The 18,691-nt window shown below is 36.9% G+C and overlaps 1 protein-coding gene across 1 annotated transcript in view; it reads right to left on the reverse strand.

Moving 5' to 3' along the window:
- LOC144971170 (peroxiredoxin-5, mitochondrial-like) overlaps positions 1-14,755 on the reverse strand; it is a 21,372-nt gene extending 6,617 nt beyond the window's left edge. Inside the window, exons 1-3 of the mRNA XM_078911658.1 lie at positions 14,535-14,755; positions 12,281-12,412; positions 1,257-1,388 (exon numbers count right to left, since the gene is read on the reverse strand). Coding sequence (XP_078767784.1) covers positions 1,257-1,388; positions 12,281-12,412; positions 14,535-14,633 — 363 coding nt within the window. The 5' untranslated portion in view covers positions 14,634-14,755. The remainder of the gene's footprint in view (positions 1-1,256; positions 1,389-12,280; positions 12,413-14,534) is intronic.
- Positions 14,756-18,691: the final 3,936 nt, after the last annotated feature.

An 18,691-nucleotide genomic window follows, 5' to 3' on the forward strand; every position in this document is an offset into this window, starting at 1 on the left:
GTGTCCACGTTTCACAACCATAAAAGAAAATGGACCACACATAGCATTTGGTGCATCTCATTCGTGTTCTAATGGAGATATTTGTGTTGTTGAGGATTGGCTTTAGTTTCATGAACGCATTTTTGGCCAGCATTATTCGTCTCCTGATCTCTTTGTCAGACTTTGCATCGGATGTTACCAACTGCCCCAAGTACGTGAACTCCTTTACTTGTTCCACTGGACACTCTTCTATTTCTATATCTATTTCTATGGGCTCTTTCTTTTTTGTTATCACCATTGTTTTTGTCTTCTTCGCATTCATGAACAGCCCCTTTTCTTTACTCTCTTCGTTCACTTTTGAAAGTAGCTTCTGTAGGTCTTCCTTACTTTCCGCCAACAGGATAGTATCGTCAGCGTAACGTAGATTGTTGATGTTGTGGCCACCAACCTTCAACCCTTGTGCTGTTTCTACTTGCCGAAAAATAGACTCTGTGTATAAATTAAACAAGCAAGGAGACATAACACATCCCTGGCGCACTCCTTTCTTGATTTCAATTGCATCTGTTGTATCTGCCTGCACTTTTATCTGAGCCTTTTGCTGCCAGTACAGATTACGATTAGAGCCACATCATTCTCTTCCACACCTATTGCCACAAGGTCCTGGATAAGTTTCTGATGACTAACAGAATCAAATGCCTTTGAGTAGTCGATAAAACAGGCATATATGTCTTTTTGGACCTCTAAGTATTTTTCTGACAGGATTTTTAAGTCGAAAATTGCCTCCCTGGTGCCACTGTCCTTTTTGAATCCAGTTTGCTGTTCTGAAATCTCACGATCTACTTTTGACGAGATTCTTTTCAGGATTATTGTCAGGAGGAGTTTCCTGTCTGCATCACACACGCATAAAAGGACAACCGGTGTTTATGTAAGGTCCAAGAGCCTGAAATTCGACTAGGTTTGTGTGTGTGTGTGTGTGTGGAGAAAAGAGAGAGAGAGAGAGAGAGAGAGAGAGAGAGAGAGAGAGAGAGAGAGAGAGAGAGAGAGAGAGAGAGATAAAGAGAGAGAAATTGGAATGGATTGAAGTTATTGTTATGCGCCTAGAGCTTTATTGTATAGAGGAGTGGGCGCAATATAAATAAATTTCATTATTATTACTATTATTATCATTATTATTATTATGTATGTATCAAGATTCGGTTTTGACAGGGGTTTTAGGCTGGTACAATCATCACTGTGACTGTTATACTGAGGTCCCACTGTAATTATATTAATTTTACCTTTCCTGATGGATCCAAAGTCTTGCCCCAGGCAGACATGACAAAAGGATCGTTGACAGCGATGCAGAGGATCGTGTTCACACCCTTGGCTTTGATCTTGTCCACGTTTTGCAAAAATCCTGGAACATGATCCTAGTAAGGACAAAAGAACAAAATGGGATAACAATAATATTTCTGTTTCAAGCTTACTGTCAGTAGGTGACCCGTTGTTAATTACAACCCCCTCCCTCTCCCCAATTTTCTGCCTTTACAATTCAAATCAATTCAGTGTTCAACCTGCCTGATTCTAATTTAAACGCCCCACCCCATTATCTGTTCAAAACCCTGGTTACCACCCACGCCCCTCCCTCCCTCCCCCCCTCTCTCTCCCTCCCTCCCCCTCCCTCCCCCCCTCTCTCTCTCTCTCTCTCTCTCTCTCTCTCATAGTATAGAGACACACAGATATATTTTCTAAAAGTAGTACAAGCTAAGATTAATCCGTGGATACAATAACTATGTGCTTTGCACACATGGCACTTACACAATGACCCGCGTACTCAATATACACGGGGGGGGGGGGGGGGGGGGGGGGGAATCACATACACACGCAATGGGAGAGAGAGAGAGAGAGAGATAGAGAGAGAGAGAGAAGGGGGGGGGGGGAGAGAGAAACGTTTAATTTCCTCACTGACAATCAACTTTTAGACCTGAATAGAATTGTTTGTTTGGTTTTTAAGGGTTTTACGGCGCTTGCAACACATTAAGGTCATATCAGCAACAGTAAAAAGGAAGAAAATTGGATACTAAAAAGTCCTAGAATTACAATTAAAGTACCCAAGAAAAGGAAAGACAAAAGGGAATTGGTTCAAATAAGAATCAGATGTAGATTCCAAAAGCACACTAACAAAGTACTTAGTTTGAGATCACCTAAAAGTATCATCCAGACACACGCACATGCCCCCACTTAGAGGAATACACTCAAATGTTTATAAATCATATCTCCCAAAATTCTAACTAGACATTTGACTATTTCCCTCCCAGCTAGGGTATCCGGCCAGGGCCAGGATAAAACCAAGTAATCTCATCCCAAGACAAAGATAGAAAGCATGTTGGAAAACAGATATAGGGAGATAGAAATAGAAGACAGTAAGTGTCTCCCTGCCCACTACAAGACCAAATTGAAATTATTAATTGCTGTTATGTATTATCTTTTCTATTTTGATTTCCTGTCATTTGCCGGTTCGATATCCTGTAATGAGACAAAACTACGTGGACAAGCAATGGATGGAGTAATTAATTAATGCTTAACTGTCAGAACGCGGATTAAAATATCGATTTTTCTCATTTCCATTCCATGGGTGCAAAGGGGTGACGCGGGGCATTAAGGATGGTGGACAGCGAATTATTATTATGATGATTATTATTATTATTATTATTATTATTATTATTATTATTATTATCATTATTATTATTATTATCATTATTATTATTATCAGTATTATTGTTATTATTATTATTATTATTATTAGTATCATTTTCATCATCACCATTATTATTATTATTATTATTATTATTAGTAGTAGTATCATTTTCATCATCACCATTATTATCATTATTATTTATTATTATTATTTGCCCATTGAAAGAAGTGGTCAGCTTAGCTTGGCAATTTTAAAGTGACATGCCTTCACAAAATAGTCCCAGACACACTTATAAAATAGCAGTAAGAAATTCCCATCAATTAAAAAAAAAATAATTAGCAGGTCAAATCGTAAGTCACGATTTTATCCCGGCAGTTGACTACTGTGAAATTGTATCACCCTATACATATATATATATATATATATATATATATATATATATATATATATATATATATATATATAGAGAGAGAGAGAGAGAGAGAGAGAGAGAGAGAGAGAGAGAGAGAGAGAGAGACTAAAATCTGAAGTCTCGCATGTGTTCTGAGACAGGACTGAACAGAGACGCTGGTGAAATGTTTGTTTGGATGAAGACAAAAGTTGTCTGGAAGTTTGAAACTAATAACTTTACTGTCCGTCTCTGAAGGAAGATCAAAATACATATAAACCCTTCCCCGTACAAAAAAGTCAAGACATCGATACAGTGATTAAAACGAAGGAGCCTTTGTCAAAGCGAGAAAGGACAGGGGTTTTTTTCTTGGTGGGAAAGGGATAGCAACTCTCATACTCATAGTCACCGGGGACTAAATCATTGCGGTTATCCTTGGTTTCAGAATTGTCTTAAGCGTTGGGAAGACAGACACAACCCCCCCCCCCCCCCCTAGTCTCTAAAATTATCAGGGAGGCATAAAGAATTATCAATGTCAAACTTGACAGTCCGGACTTAATAGCAACGTTGTGGCAAGGGACTGGCGACAAGAATTTTCTAGCAGCGACATTACCCTATCCTTATCTGACCTCCTTTTGCACAAGTATTAAACGTTTCAAATCGCTTATTTGCTTGGGCAACCAAACGTGGTATAAATATTGATGTATTGCGTTTAGTTATACTCATAACATCCGCCAGCCGGATATAACGTACCAACACACAAAACAATGTGCAACCTTAAATGCTTATAGTCTGATTAATAGATAGTATGAGGTTGACGTCACTCAGGTCTTTGCTATTGTTTTTTACCACCAGCGTTTATGAATAATTCTCACTAAACTTCATTAACCAGACATTAAACGTGGGGGGGGGGGGGGGGGGGGGGGGTAGGGAGAGAGTAGGGGTCGTCATAGCCGACTGATTCCTTAGTGTATAGGATCCAACTTCATTCCAGGATAAAGACAGGAAGCCAAATAAGGCACAGTGACATAACAATAGTGGTGAGGGCGAATACTTTGCATCACGCTTTTGTCAACACATGTATTCCACATGCTTGAACAAATCATTCTCTTCACACAAGAAAATATAATTACACAGTCGTTGAGTCAAACGTTTCACTTGACATTGTAATGGATGACCTGTGTTGTGAAGGTCACCTTGAACTGAAATGAGCCCAAACACAATGGAATGTCGCTGCGTAAAAAAAACGGATCTTTATCTTCCCTTTTAAATCAGCCAGTCACCGAGAAGAATAATAAATCATGGCATGACAAGGCAAAACATCGAGCAAAAATCAATAAGAGCTTTTCTGAATGGGAGCTTTTCTGAATGGAAAATTCCGAGAATCTTAATCCGGAAACGTAGATGACGAAAAATGAAGTTGATGCATAGATATGTATATCTATGAGTTGATGTCACTTCACTCCAGAGATCCCATAAGCTCCGCTCTTTGTTTGTAATTTTACCGTCACTTGGGTGATTTAGTTCTAACTAAGCTCTCTCCACCAGATTATAAAAGGTCACAAGCAGTTCTTGGTATGATAAGGTTAGGTTTGAAGGGTTTTACGGCACTTGCAACACATTTAGGTAATATCAGCGCCAGTAAAAGGGAAGAAAAAAGGGATAGTCAAATTCTAGCATTACGATTAAAGCACCCAAGAAAAAAGTAAGACAAAGGGAATTGGGAATAAATAGGAATCAGATGTAGATTCCAAGAGCATACCATCAATGTCTCATCCGACACCAAGTACCAGTACAAAGAGGAATAAACTCAAACGCTTACATTATACATTCAAAATAAGTATAATACTACATAACAGAGAGATGATTTACAAGGAAAAAAATATCATCTCCCAAAAAAATAACCATGCATTTGACTGTTTCCCTGCCGCCCAAGGACTCCGGCCAGGGCCAAGACAAAACCAAGTAATCTCATTCCAAGACATGGACAGAAAGTAGAAAGCAAATTGGAAAACAGCTAAAAGGGGATAGAAGACAAGTGCCACCCTACCCACTATGGGAGGCCAGGAACCCCACCCAGTCTTTGTATGATTCATATGGCAGGCAGCACATAACCGCATAATATCTATAAATAGTATGCGCTTGGCTAAGAAACTCACACCATTGCCATCCGGAAATATAACGGACCATCACACAAAACTATGTGTAACCTTGAACGTTTATAGTCCGGTTAATACAGTTTAGTGAGAATTACTCATAAACGCGGATGGCAAAAAAAAAACAAAAACAATAAAGACTTGAGTGATGTCAACTTCGTTCTATCTATCTATCTATCTATATATATATTATATATATATATATATATATATATATATATATATATATATATATATATATATATATATACCTATGTTATGCGATATAAATGTAGGTACGGGAAAACCCCAAAGATTATTATTTCCTTGTAACCTCTCACTCGGCTTCCTCAACGCGAACATGACCATGCAAAAATTACGAGTTGAGTGTGTAACTGACAAGTTGTCATGTTAACCATTGCTATGCTCGGAACTCATCGAAATAGAAACCCAATCCTTGACTAATAGCCATGAATAAGCCTCGAATACCAACACACTTCGACTACTACGTTACACACTGGGCCTTATAAACGCATATCTATAAATAGTATGCGATTAGCTAAGAAACTCAACCATTGCCATCCGGAAATATAACGGACCACCACACAAAACTATGTGTAACCTTGAACGTTTATAGTCCGGTTAATACAGTTTAGTGAGAATTACTCATAAACGCGGATGGCAAAAAAAAAAACAAAAACAATAAAGACCTGAGTGATGTCAACTTCGTTCTATCTATATATATATATATACCTATTTTATGCGATATAAATGTAGGTACGGGAAAACCCCAAAGATTATTATTTCCTTGTAACCTATAACTGGGCTTCCTCAGCCCGAACATGACCATGCAAAAATTACGAGTTGAGTGTGTAACTGACAAATTGTAATGTTAACCATTGCTATGCTCGGAACTCATCGAAATAGAAACCCAGTCCTTGACTACTAGCCATGAATAAGCCTCGAATACCAACACACTTCGACTACTACGTTACACACTGGGCCTTATCAGTCCCATTACTTCCTTATCATAATGTTCAGTCCCGCTACATGATAATTACTATTTCTCACATGCCATATAAATTGCATGTGTGCTGCTCTAGCCTACCACATTCATTTGTTAAGCGCAAGTGATGACCAACGAATCGATCAATAAAGAAAATTCACCTCACACACAACATATTACTGCTCACTAATACAACGATATCCCCTCATCAACGCCCAATAATATAAATGTATGCAACTCTTTTCTGCGGCCCCTCTTACAGGCTATCGAACAGATTAAAAAACAACAACAACAAAACAGCTTATTTTAGAGTAGTATCAATGAAATGTGCTCAAAGCGTTTAACAAGGAGTTTCCAATCCAACAACATTCAGCATGTAAGACGAAAGGATTTTTTTTTTAAACGTAAGAATCCACCTCACACACAACATATTACTGCTCACTCTAAAACAAGGATATCACCTCCTCAATGCCCAATATAAATGTATGCAACTCTTTTCTGCGGCCTATCGAACATATTTGTTTTAAAACAGCTTATTTTAGCGTAGTATAAATGAAATGTGTTCAAAGCGTAAACGCCTGGAGTTTCCAATCCAACAACATTCAGCATGTAACTGAAAGACGAAAGGTCCCCCCCCCCCCCCCCCCCACACACACACACACACCACAATTTCTCCATTGCCTCCTCCATCTGTCCATCCAGCAGTGACTGGGGTAATGGGTGTCTCAGATCTTGCGAAATTAGTTTGCAATACTAGCGTCATATCCAAAGAGAAACAAACAATTTTACTACTGTCCGTTTTGATGCTACTGAAACTGGAATGAACTCAGGTTCGAAGTACATTAAATAATTCAAAAAGTCTGCCGCTATTTCAGCAATGAAAGCCTCAAGGGACACTCTTTTCTCTTTAAAACTCATCAAACCAAATATGTGCAGATTTGAGATCTTGAAGGGGCGGTTTGGGTCTTTTCTAACAAAAAATTAATTACCTATATTGGGCAGTTTTAATCATTGTATCGTCATTATACGTTAAAAAACTTTTTGGTGAAAAATATAAAAGATCTGCGTTGATACCCGTTTTGTGACTTAATTTGGGGGTCTGGCATAAAAAAAAATAACAATCTTGTGGCAAACGTTCCACAAAAACTAATGAAGGAATGATCTCCATATTCTTCCCTCTTATCAACATTGTGGCATTCAAAATAAATATCTCTATGGTGACATAATACATTATCTCTGTGATAACTGCGAGTTTTCAGACACTTTCATTAAATAGTCTCTGATAAACGTTTGAAACAGTATCCCATACCCTTAGAAAAAAAGACATATTTTAGGGTGGAAAACGATACAAAAATCTTATTTTTTAGTCATGATTCAGTTTATTTGGGCAATACCGTATGATAAAACTTCTGCAAGAACTATAAAAATAATATATTTAAAACTAAAACTAACATTTATAACTTATCTTTAAAAAAAAAATAATTCAAATCGAAACAGTAATCTTTCCCCAATTTAGTAATATCTATAAAGCTTGGAGACAGTGAAAAAAGCACACATAGGATATGATTTACTGATGAATCAATGGCAGTAATAGCAGCAGAAATAATAATAATAATAATAATAATAATAATAATAATAATAATAATAATAATAATAATAATAATAATAATAATAACAACAACAACAATAATAGTGTTGCTGTAGCTGTAGTAGTATAGTAGTAGTATAGTAGTAGTAGTAGTAGTAGTAGTAGTAGTAGTAGTAGTAGTAGTAGTAGTAGTAGTAGTAGTAGTAGTAGTAGTAGTAGTAGTAGTAGTAGTAGCAGTAGCAGCAGACAGAGGTAGCAATATTAGTATTCAGAATATTTCTCTGTCATTCCATCAAAGTGCCCAAACGTTCTTCTCCATCATTTCATCAAAGCCTGACCACATGCTTACATTCTCTCTTTGCCAAATATGGTGTTCCCGAGGAACTGTCAAGTGTCAGTGGTTCAGAATTCACTGCAGAGTCTAACGAAGGATTTCCACAAACAATGGGGCGTAAGGTCACGCATTTCATCAGCATACCATCCCCAGTCAAACGGATGGGCAGAAGTTGCTGTTAAATCCGGAAAGAGACTGTTGCGAACAAATACCGGCCTTAATGGTATTAATAACTATACGTTTCTCAGAGCCCTACTTCAATTACCCTGACCCAGACGAAAACCTTTCACCAGCCCAGATCATTTTTGGCCAACACATTCGGGACTCTCTCTCTCGTTCGTGAATCGTCTTGAAAATTTTCCAAACCCTCATGCAGTTATGCAGGCTTATTATCTGTGTTTGTTTCACCATATTCTCTGGTGTGTGATGAGCATTATAAAGGCTTGTGGAGAGAAATTCCATATGCCACTTATAAACAGTAATTATATGTCGTTACTGACCTTGGATTAAAGTTGTATTTATCCAAATAAATATACTCTACTGGTAGGATAAATATTAATAAGAAAAACGTTGCAACTACAATTAGGGTCTTTATTTTGTGAGGGTTGTAAAGTTTTAATGCCCTGGGTTATCGGGCACAACAGTAACTAACCAATTAAATATACAACAATGAAAATGATGAAAACATGTCATTTTAGTGAGGCCATAGATTAATTCGTTTCTTTCTTTGAATTTAAAAAAAAAGTAATTCAAGGTGAGCAACTACTTATCCATTTACCATTTGTAATGTAAATTGCTGATGCATATGGAATTCTCAAGGATTATGGAATAGGGGCAACTAGATTACAGCTAAATCTGTTTCCTAATTACCTATTAGCCAGCCTATATATAATAATAAATCTTTATTGTCCTAAAAAAAGTGGCAATTTGTCATTTGGTTACACATTTATAACAATACAATATTGACATAGACACATTCACACAGATGCACACTAGTAACATGGTAATGGTAGTCATCGGAAAAAAACTCAAAAAAACAGCATCACACATCAACATATATTCATGTCTCAATCGTCATTTTTTTAAAAGATAGAACAAAGGTGTCGATAAAAGCAAACAAACCATGCGATCTCATCAATGAATTAAAAAGACTAGTTTTAAGATTAAGAGTTTCTGCTCTTACAAACAATAAAAAGCAAAACATCAACTTTCTTGAAGAGAATCAGAATGAATTGGCTCAAAAAAATAAAACAACAAATAACAAAGGAAAAAAACAAACTTGAGAAGAAGAGAAAGACATCTTGATCAGACTGATTACTCAAAAGTTTTTGTTTGTTAATTATTGAAGGGATCCAGTTAATTGTCTGGCTGACATATAAAGATCCAAGTGATTGATGAAGGTCTTATCATGTGCTGCTTTGTGATCTGACACTTGCCTCCTGATCGGTAGAACCCTGGTTCGAGTACTATTCAGAGCAACAGAAAGTTGAATCCCTAGAAAAGATTATATACACTCATGAATAAATGGATGTTACGCCCTGGCAATGGTTGCTAGGACATTACCTGAACAAGTCCGGAGTTGACCGTACCTTCCCCAGGTTGCTAGGCATTTTGGACACCTCTTTTATCAAATCAGGGTTCGGGCCCGGCGCGGGAAACCAGAGGCAGTTCTTGTGAGTTTCGTCCAGTGAACACAATACCGCCAAACAGAGGTCATGTTTCATATTACTTTAATATTGCGGTGCTTCTTATTCGTGGATGTCAGGAGAGAGACAAGAGGAATGAATGGATAAGAAGAGTTGTGTCGTTCCTATTTGTGATATACATGTAATTTAGTTTCCGTAATAAATGTATCATGTTTGTGAACCTTGATCTCCATTAATTTTACCATTAACATTGTCTTGTCTTTGTGACGAACGATTTTCTTTATCATTCGTCAGCGTCTCATTCAAAACCACTTCAAACCCAGTGGACGAGACATATATTTGCCAAGGCAGATTAACACCTCCAGTTTAAATACTCAAAACATGAAGTCTTTTCTCCAATAAAGCTCTAAAATTTTCTAACGGAAATTTTGGTAGTTAGGTGGGAAACCTTCCCATTGTATAACGGAACACTCACTTTCAGCTTAAGGCTTATTTACCCGTTCAAATTGTCTACCCATTGTATCCATACCTCCTGCTAATTACCTTTTCCAAACAAGACTCCAACGTGCATATGCCCTGAGGTCTTGTCTCGTTCAAGAGTAGCTAAAATTACAATTAAGGTCTATCTCTCCGGTAATTCTCCGTTACTCCGTATTAATCAAAGCATATGAATATCATTGGCTATCTTAAACAGGAACATTCTTCTGATTGGCTATTCCCATAATTCAGACGCGCTCCTTCATTTCACAAAATCAAATTCATCTCTGAATTTAATCACACACACGCTAAGAATCCCAAGAAAGAAGAGCTATCTCTCCAATTTAAAACTTGTAAAATTTTTCTTCTATCTCGCTGAAGGTAAAATGAATTATTGGTTAACATTCAAAGTGGAACGAGATATTACTGTGAATTCAATTTAATCTAGCATTACTATTATAGTTTGTGTATATATTTTAATTGTGCTATTCCATGGATGTTCGTAAGTTGGAATACCCGTACAAAACTACATATATCTATATGTATCTTATACTATAGTTAACATTTGTTAATGATCTATGCTATTATTTCATTTATATTCAATATGTATATTGCTTGAATGTCTGTACCCTACCGCCAATCGCCGGCCACACATCATAATCTCAATTATAATTAATAAAAATAAATTAAGAAATACCAGGGACACAACCCTGTTATATTCTTATCATGTAAGATAGCTCGACTGTCAGTTGATGTTTGATACATATATACTAACTACCATTATCATGGAGTTACTGCTTCTCCTTGCCTTTGTCGGCAAATAAAGGCTATTATAATGTGTCGCTCAAGGACGATTCGGTGGCGAAAGACAAACTCGATTGGCTCTAAGACCTTGTTGTTTAACTCTTAATTGAAGGTCCTTGTCCTTGAAGCACCCAGTTGTGCCGAATCCCTGCATCCCAGTCCTTGAATAGGGGTAAACCCCTGATGTCAGTCGCTAACTACAACACTATGTGGTGAAGTCCAGAAAACCCTGCAAGCAGGCGCCAACCCTGGAAATAGCTGATACATTTGCCTCAGTCAAGCAAGCCGGCTGGATAAAGATAAGCCAAACGGGCTTATACCATTTTCAAATGTATTTTCCACAGACACATATGATTATATCAAAGTAAATAGATAAATAAATAATAAATTAGATCCACTCAATTAGAGCTACTCCTCCTGATATGAAATAAATACTTATTCTTTCTATCTTTTCCTGTAACAATCTAATTAAACTTTACATATAGAATTGTTATTATTGCATTGGGCGTTACTATTGTCTTGGCTCACTTGTTATTAATACAATTAAGTTATAAGGGACCCTAAGGCAATTCTTAATCTCTCCTAGATTACTTGAGCCGTTTGTGGTATAGGTTGAGTGGCGCAGCTGGTAACAAGAGCCATAGCGCGCATACTAGTTCAAATCCAGACCATTGAGCTATCGGTTGGACTCGATCCCACAAAAATAACACACAACGAGCCACAGCCTTGAAACATGGCTTTCTCTTTCTTTCTCTTCCCTCTGATTAGGCTTGGCTCAGTGCAGTAGCCTGATCTTCCACTCCGAGGGAACTTAACGAGTTCCCTATTTCTATCCTCCTAGTCTTTCCCTTTCTTTTGTTGACGTTTCAGGCTATCTCGCTCAACCGACTATCCGGGAACGACCAGAATCGTCACAATGGCCAATAACTACAATGTCGCCGTTGAAAATAAAACATTGTCATAGCGCTCACAGGCGTCATGTCTCATTCTACATGTTCAGTGTTGTTGGCTTGGGACCTAATGTAAAGCGCTTTGAGCACATTGTGCAGATGTTGTGCAACATAACGGCTCAAGTTCTTTTTCTTTTTCTTTTGTAATATTTAAGCCCCTATCTAAATGGTGTCCTGCAATGGTTACAGCAAAGATTAACTCAGGTTCCAAGATCTTTGTAAAGGACTGCAAAGATCTCGCTAATTTTAAATAATCTATTGGATCAAAAACAAACTTGTTTAGAAAAATTACTCACATTTGAGCAAGTTGGGGTAAAAGCTCCTGGTACTCCAAAAATGACAACCTTCCCCTTATTCCATTCGCTTATATTAATTTTTCTTTCTGGGGTTCCCTCAAACAAGTCAACAGAGGGAAGTTTCTCACCGGCCTGAAATTATTGTAAAAATCATTCAAATACATCATTTATTTATAAAGACTTAATGCTTGATAATATTGAGTCAAATGGTGTAATGCACTTTTTACGGTCTTCTACCAGAGATCTCAGAGACAGAATGTCTTCTGCTTAATCAATTTATGTTTACATTTTATGTGTTTGAGCTCCCAATCTTTGGTGTTCGCCCTTTATATTTACCATATCCACACACACACATTGTGAAATATGTGTTTATTTGCTGGTACAGTGTTCTCCATTTAAAAGCACTCTCTAGGAGTAAGCACACTCATTGCATGAAAGATAAATTTTTACTTTATAAATATATCCCATTATAAGCATGATTACTGAAAAGGGATCCGCTTATAAGCACATTCAATCAGAAGGATTTATGTAGTTTAACAGCACGCCTAAAGAGGGGATTTTAGAAAAATTAGTGGGGTTACCCCCCCCCCCCTCCTCTCCATCCTAAATAAAGATACTATAACCTGATGAAACAAACATAATATTTGCCATCACTTGTAATATTGAAACTGATGGGAAACACAGTATGTAAATAATAACGGCGTCTGTCAGAGTCGTAAACGACAACTGACTAAGCAAATTGTATTTTAAATTAGAAAAATCAAAATTTATAAAAATGAAACGTGTATCAAATATCTAGTAATATTTATTGGATGCGTTAGGAGGCCCTGAAATTGTTGCAGTGGAAAACACTGGAGAGTATGCAGAAAGAAAAATGCCTCCAACTTCTCCACAGAACTGTACATTCCAATAAAACAGCAGTAACTCTACCACAATATTTCACAAAACAACATTGTAGATTCACAAGAAACTATCATAGCAGTAAGTTCACAATTCCAACACACAGAACCAACACATGATAAAAGTGAGTCAAGATCATTCTGTAATATGTCTGCATCGTTCTGGGTTTCAATGACTCGAAATAAGAGGCTGTCGTCGACGAACAATTTGATCTTGGTAAGAGTTAATGTTTTTTCCTTTTTCCTAAGTTGTTAATGAATGTTAGAAAGCAGAGCTGTCCAAGGACAGTTCCTGGAGGTGCAACGTCATGTTTTCTTTTGTGAATGTTCTTTTGTACTGTGTGTTAAGGATGTTTGCTTTCTCTGTGGTGCCAGTAGTTTCCGTTCCATCTGGATCTTTGTAAAACTGCTAATGCCTGATGCATCTCTGCGCTTAAATTTGATGTAGATATTTCCAGAAGCGATATGTGATGCCACCGATTAGGTTTATATTAGAATCAGAGTCCGCTTTGAGCATGTCAGTGTCATATTTCATTATTTGTCAAGCTCTTTCTTAAATTGTGTGTTTATTTCCTTACGAAGAGCTCTAAAATAGTCCCAGTCCTGTTTTTTTGTAGGACCGCTTTGCTAAGTTGGTTAGTTTATGTGGACAAGTGATAGTTTTGGGTTTTTACAGGTAAATTGGACAAATATCCATAGACAATAAAATTTTGTTCGGTAAAGCAAACAACAATCTTGAGTCACGAGATGAAAGGAAACTAACTGGCCGATACCTGGCACAACCTAGGAGGCAACACTGGCAATATAGAAACAGAGTGGCAACTAACACATGGAATATACGCCAACTGGGTTTATGGATTTATTTCTAATTCTAGATACGTTTTAATTTTAAGGTTTCAGTCAGTATCAGTGGTGAAAATAAACGGACAGTAAATGTTGAGCAAATAGTTCTCTACTTTTTTCAGGGAATAGGTTGGGGTTGGGTCTACAGTCTGCAATATCTGTCAGTACAAGTACCAGCCCCATTCAATGGATATCGATTTACATCCTGTTCTGCTTGATATAATATAACGAATATCATCTCACTCTTTACTTTTTGGTTTGGTTAAAGTAAGTGTCCCAAGGACAAACTGTCGTTTGCTCTATTCTCTATTATTATTCCTGAAGTCCGTTGTTATTACTGTGACCTTCAACTTCTAAACAAACAAAACGACCAATTGTCAATAGAGGCAGGTCCCGAGCAAAACAAAAGAATATTACTCATATCCTTTTCATGTCTATTCCCAGGGAATGAATGTGTCAGCAAAAGCTTGTTTCAATTCAACATTAAAAAGTTGAAACAACACGATATTTACCTTGATTGGCATGTTGAGTGAAGATGATGTTTGAATAAAACGTTGAGAAACAAGTCTGCAGACGCCCGGTTGGGAAACAATTGAACGAAGTGATTGCATTGTGGAAAATTGGCGATATCCTTGTATGGTCCGGCTCGCTGTCTGACTTTGAGGCGGTGGCAGTGAGAGAAGAGAGAGGGACCGTTAGGCCGTTGTCTGCTGTGAGTAGGGCAACTTTAGCCAAAGTTTATCGATATCAAAAATCAAACTGATTCTTCAAAGCTTTACGTTGTAGTTTTCAAAAATCTTTCAAATCGTTTTTTCATACTAAGCTTTAAGCAATGTCTCATTTGATTGATTGGTTATGTACAGAAATGGGTAGACATAATATCACAACATTCTTGACAAATTGTAGCTTCAAAAAAAATAAATAGATAAATAAGATAAATATCGAATAATATCGATAATATTATGCCGCAACGTAATAAAGGTCATGAAGGTGAAACTGCATCACCATGGATCCGAAAAAAAGAATAGAGAATGAGAGAATATTCTATGAGGGAGACTTATTATCATAAATTTAATATATTTATTGATTGCAGCTGCCCCTAATTTTATTATTATGACGAATCATGATTTTCTATTTCTAAGGTCACCTCCTTCCACTATGTGGCATGCCCAGTTTTAAGAGATGTGAATTAAATACGTTACGAATGCACAAGAGCAGATAAAAGGCTGTAAAAGCCTACATAAATCTGGACTTATATCATATCATATCATATCATATCATATCATAGCATCATCATCGAGACATTAATCTGTTTTTGTTTTTTTTTAAACAAGCTTTTATGTAGCTCAATATCCACCAAACGTGCTCAAAACGCTGTACAAGGGGTCCCTGGCCTACAGCAATATTGTAGAACGGATATGACGCCTGTTAGGCGATTTTCCTTTTTTTCGGACAGAGTCAACGCTGTTAACGGCCAGGTACTCATTTTGCCCATGAGTATGGTGAGAGAATGTCAGTAAAGGACCTTCTCCAAGACTCAACTATGCGCCGAGCTAAGCTCGAACCCAGGACCCTCCGATCCAAAAGCGAGTGTCACACCATTAGACCACATAGCCGCAGGGAAGAAATATCTTCAAACCCGAGCTGGCAAAAGACATCTTTGGGATTTGCCTCTCCACATCGGATTTGCCCCTTGCAATCAAATTAAATATCGATATTCAAAATATCGACTTTGCTCGGCATTGTGTCTTTAAATGCTTGTCAGGTTTCTTCCCTTCTTTTTTTCTTTACTTTCCTTTTGTTTTCTTTCTTTCCTCAACTAGTGTCAGCTCTTCGAAATTATTTTCAATTTCATTTGAGTAAACTACAAATGTTGGTATCTCAAAAAAAAAAAAAAACACCTCACACACACACACACACACACACACACACACACACACACACACAAAGACATAATAAAAATAAAATAAAACAACTGTTCATCTATTCATGGCTTTCCCTCTTGTCAATGTTCAATAAGTTTTGAAAAATACGGAACTATCTGAATTTCACAGACGCATAAGCAACAATGTGAAATTGAATGTAAGCTTATATTTAATAATATACAAAAACAGATGAAATGGACATTTCGGGTTTCCCCTTTATCAACTTTCATCCTGTTTTGTTGATAAAAGGGAAACCCGGAAAGTCTATTTCATCTGTTTTTTGTATATGAAATTGAAGCTCACATTCAATTTCACATTGTTATTTATTCTTCGAGCTTCGAGCAGCAACATTTACATTACAGACACATAAAAACGCAGTTTGACAAGAATCGATATTTCTAATTGTAATAATAATATTGCAACCCTGCAATGCGAATGTTGCTGCTTGAAGATTGAAGAGGTCATTTTGACAATGGAAAGTAGAAATTAGAGACTTAAAAAAAAAAAAAACTCTATACGATGCAGACATAATTTTGAGTTTCCCCTTTTTCAATATATTATATTGAACCTACTTATGGGCCTAGTTTAACATTGCTGTGATGGACAAAATTTTGCGTCATTTTATTTTTTTTTTTAGATTTCCGTTACAACAATGAGCCCCTAAGGAACTGGGTTATCAGACCTGAAAATAAGTGCACGTCGAATAGGCCATAATAAGACGAGTGCGGCTATGTGGTCTAGTGGTATGACACTCGCTTTCGGATCGGAAGGTCCTGGGTTCGAGCCTCGTGCTCGGCGCACAGTTGAGTCCTTGGAAAAGGCTCTTTACTCACATTCTCTCACCGTACTCAGGTGTAAAATGAGTACTGTCCGTTAACAGCGTTGTCTTTGTCCGAAAAATTGTAATATCGCCTAACAGGCGTCATGTTCCGTCCTACATGTTAAATGATGCTGTTGACCAGGGACCCCTTGTAAAGTGTTTTGAGCACATTTAGTGGATAATGCGCTATAGATAGAATGCGCTTGGCCAAGGAGTTCACAACATTGCCATCCGGAAGTAAAACGGACCAACACACAAACTCTGTGTAACCATGAACTTTTATAGTCTGGTTAATACAGTTTAGTGAGAACAACTCACAAACGCGGATGGCAAAAACAATAACAAAGGCCTGAGTGACGTCATCTGCATACTATCTATATAAAGCTCAATTTTTTTAATAAAAAAAAAACAACAAAAAAAAAACAACAAAAAAAACAGCATCCCCTCATTTCACATACGTCTTTAGTCTTTAAGTGTCTTATTCATCGTTTTAATTTATTGAGAACGAGGGAGACTCGAAACATCCAAATCATTTGTTTAAATGAATTAGGTAAATTGGGAAAAACAAAAACAAAAAACAAAACAAAACCGTGAGCTTTTATATCGCGCAATATCCACAAAAGGTGTTCAAAACGTTTTACAGGGGGGCCCGAACCAACAGCAACACTTAATATGTAGGACGACAAATGGCGCCTATTAAGCGAAATTATAATTTTTCGGACAGAAACAACGTTATCAACAGTCAGGTATTCTTTTTACACCTGAGTACAGTGAAAGAATGTGAGTAAAGGACTATGCTTACACCTATTTCTATTCTACCCGCGAGTAGCAGAGAGTTTATATAGCTAACGCCTAGAGAGCTCTCTCTCCCCTCCCGCTCTCCATGATAACAATGGATTGCATTAGCTATACAATCTCTCTGACCATTTCAGGCCTCTTCATATTCTTTGTAATTTATAGCTCCCTTCATATTCTTTGTAATTTATCAGCCCCTTCATAGTCTTTGTAAAAAAAAAAAAAAAAATAAGCCCCTTCCATGTGATAGTATTTTATCGACCTGTTAAAAAAAAAAAAAAAATCAATATCTTCGCGTTGTTTGTCAATGCACTGAGCAGGTGTTTATGGCTCGTGATTACTGTTTTAACCCTCCCCTTACCAACCATAGGAAAATCGTCACATTCGTTAAGATGCAACCGACAATTTTCTCATTTTGATTTCTCTGGTGTATCACAAAATGTAAAGAAATGCTTTGATTACAGATATAAACACTAAACACTGTGTTGTATACATCATTTTGCTGAACAACATTATGTATAGAATGCACTTGTTACTTTTTTGTTTGAGTAAGAAAAGTCTATTTTTGTGTTGGGTGGGAGTGAATTTTCGGGAAATTCTAAAAATAGCTGGTAATGAGAGAGTTAATGGTTCAATACTAGACAATAAAAGTATGAATATATTATAGATGATAATTACTTGTCCATCGTGTCACCATTGTTTCCTCTCTGTATGGAGATAAAGATAAAGGGAGTAAATCTGACGTTTCGGCCCTTGGCCTTTTACAAGTAAACACATAATCTAATCTAAATATAAAGTATTCTGTGTTTACTTGAAAAAGGCCAAGGGCCGAAACGTCGTTTGTTTTGTGTGATGTTCATTGATGTTCATTCATGAGTCAGATTTACTCTCTTTATCTTTATCTCCATTTTATTGACTCATTTAGGCACCTCTATTTATTAGTTTTCCTCTCTGTAATTGGTCGTTGAACCCTCGTTTTCAATTTCGCTAACCAATTGAGATTTTGTTTTTGTAATACACAATCTCAAATCAGTTGACATAATATTATTTGTTTGGGTTTTGTTCTCTTGTTATTGGCCTTTCAGTTCATGTTTTAAAAATCGCTATCCGTGGAGGTAGGGCAAATTCG

This window comes from Berghia stephanieae, chromosome 1, assembly GCF_034508935.2.
Source record: "Berghia stephanieae isolate SIO BIC M18660-M18661 chromosome 1, UCSD_Bste_1.3, whole genome shotgun sequence".
Lineage (NCBI taxonomy): Eukaryota > Metazoa > Mollusca > Gastropoda > Nudibranchia > Aeolidiidae > Berghia > Berghia stephanieae.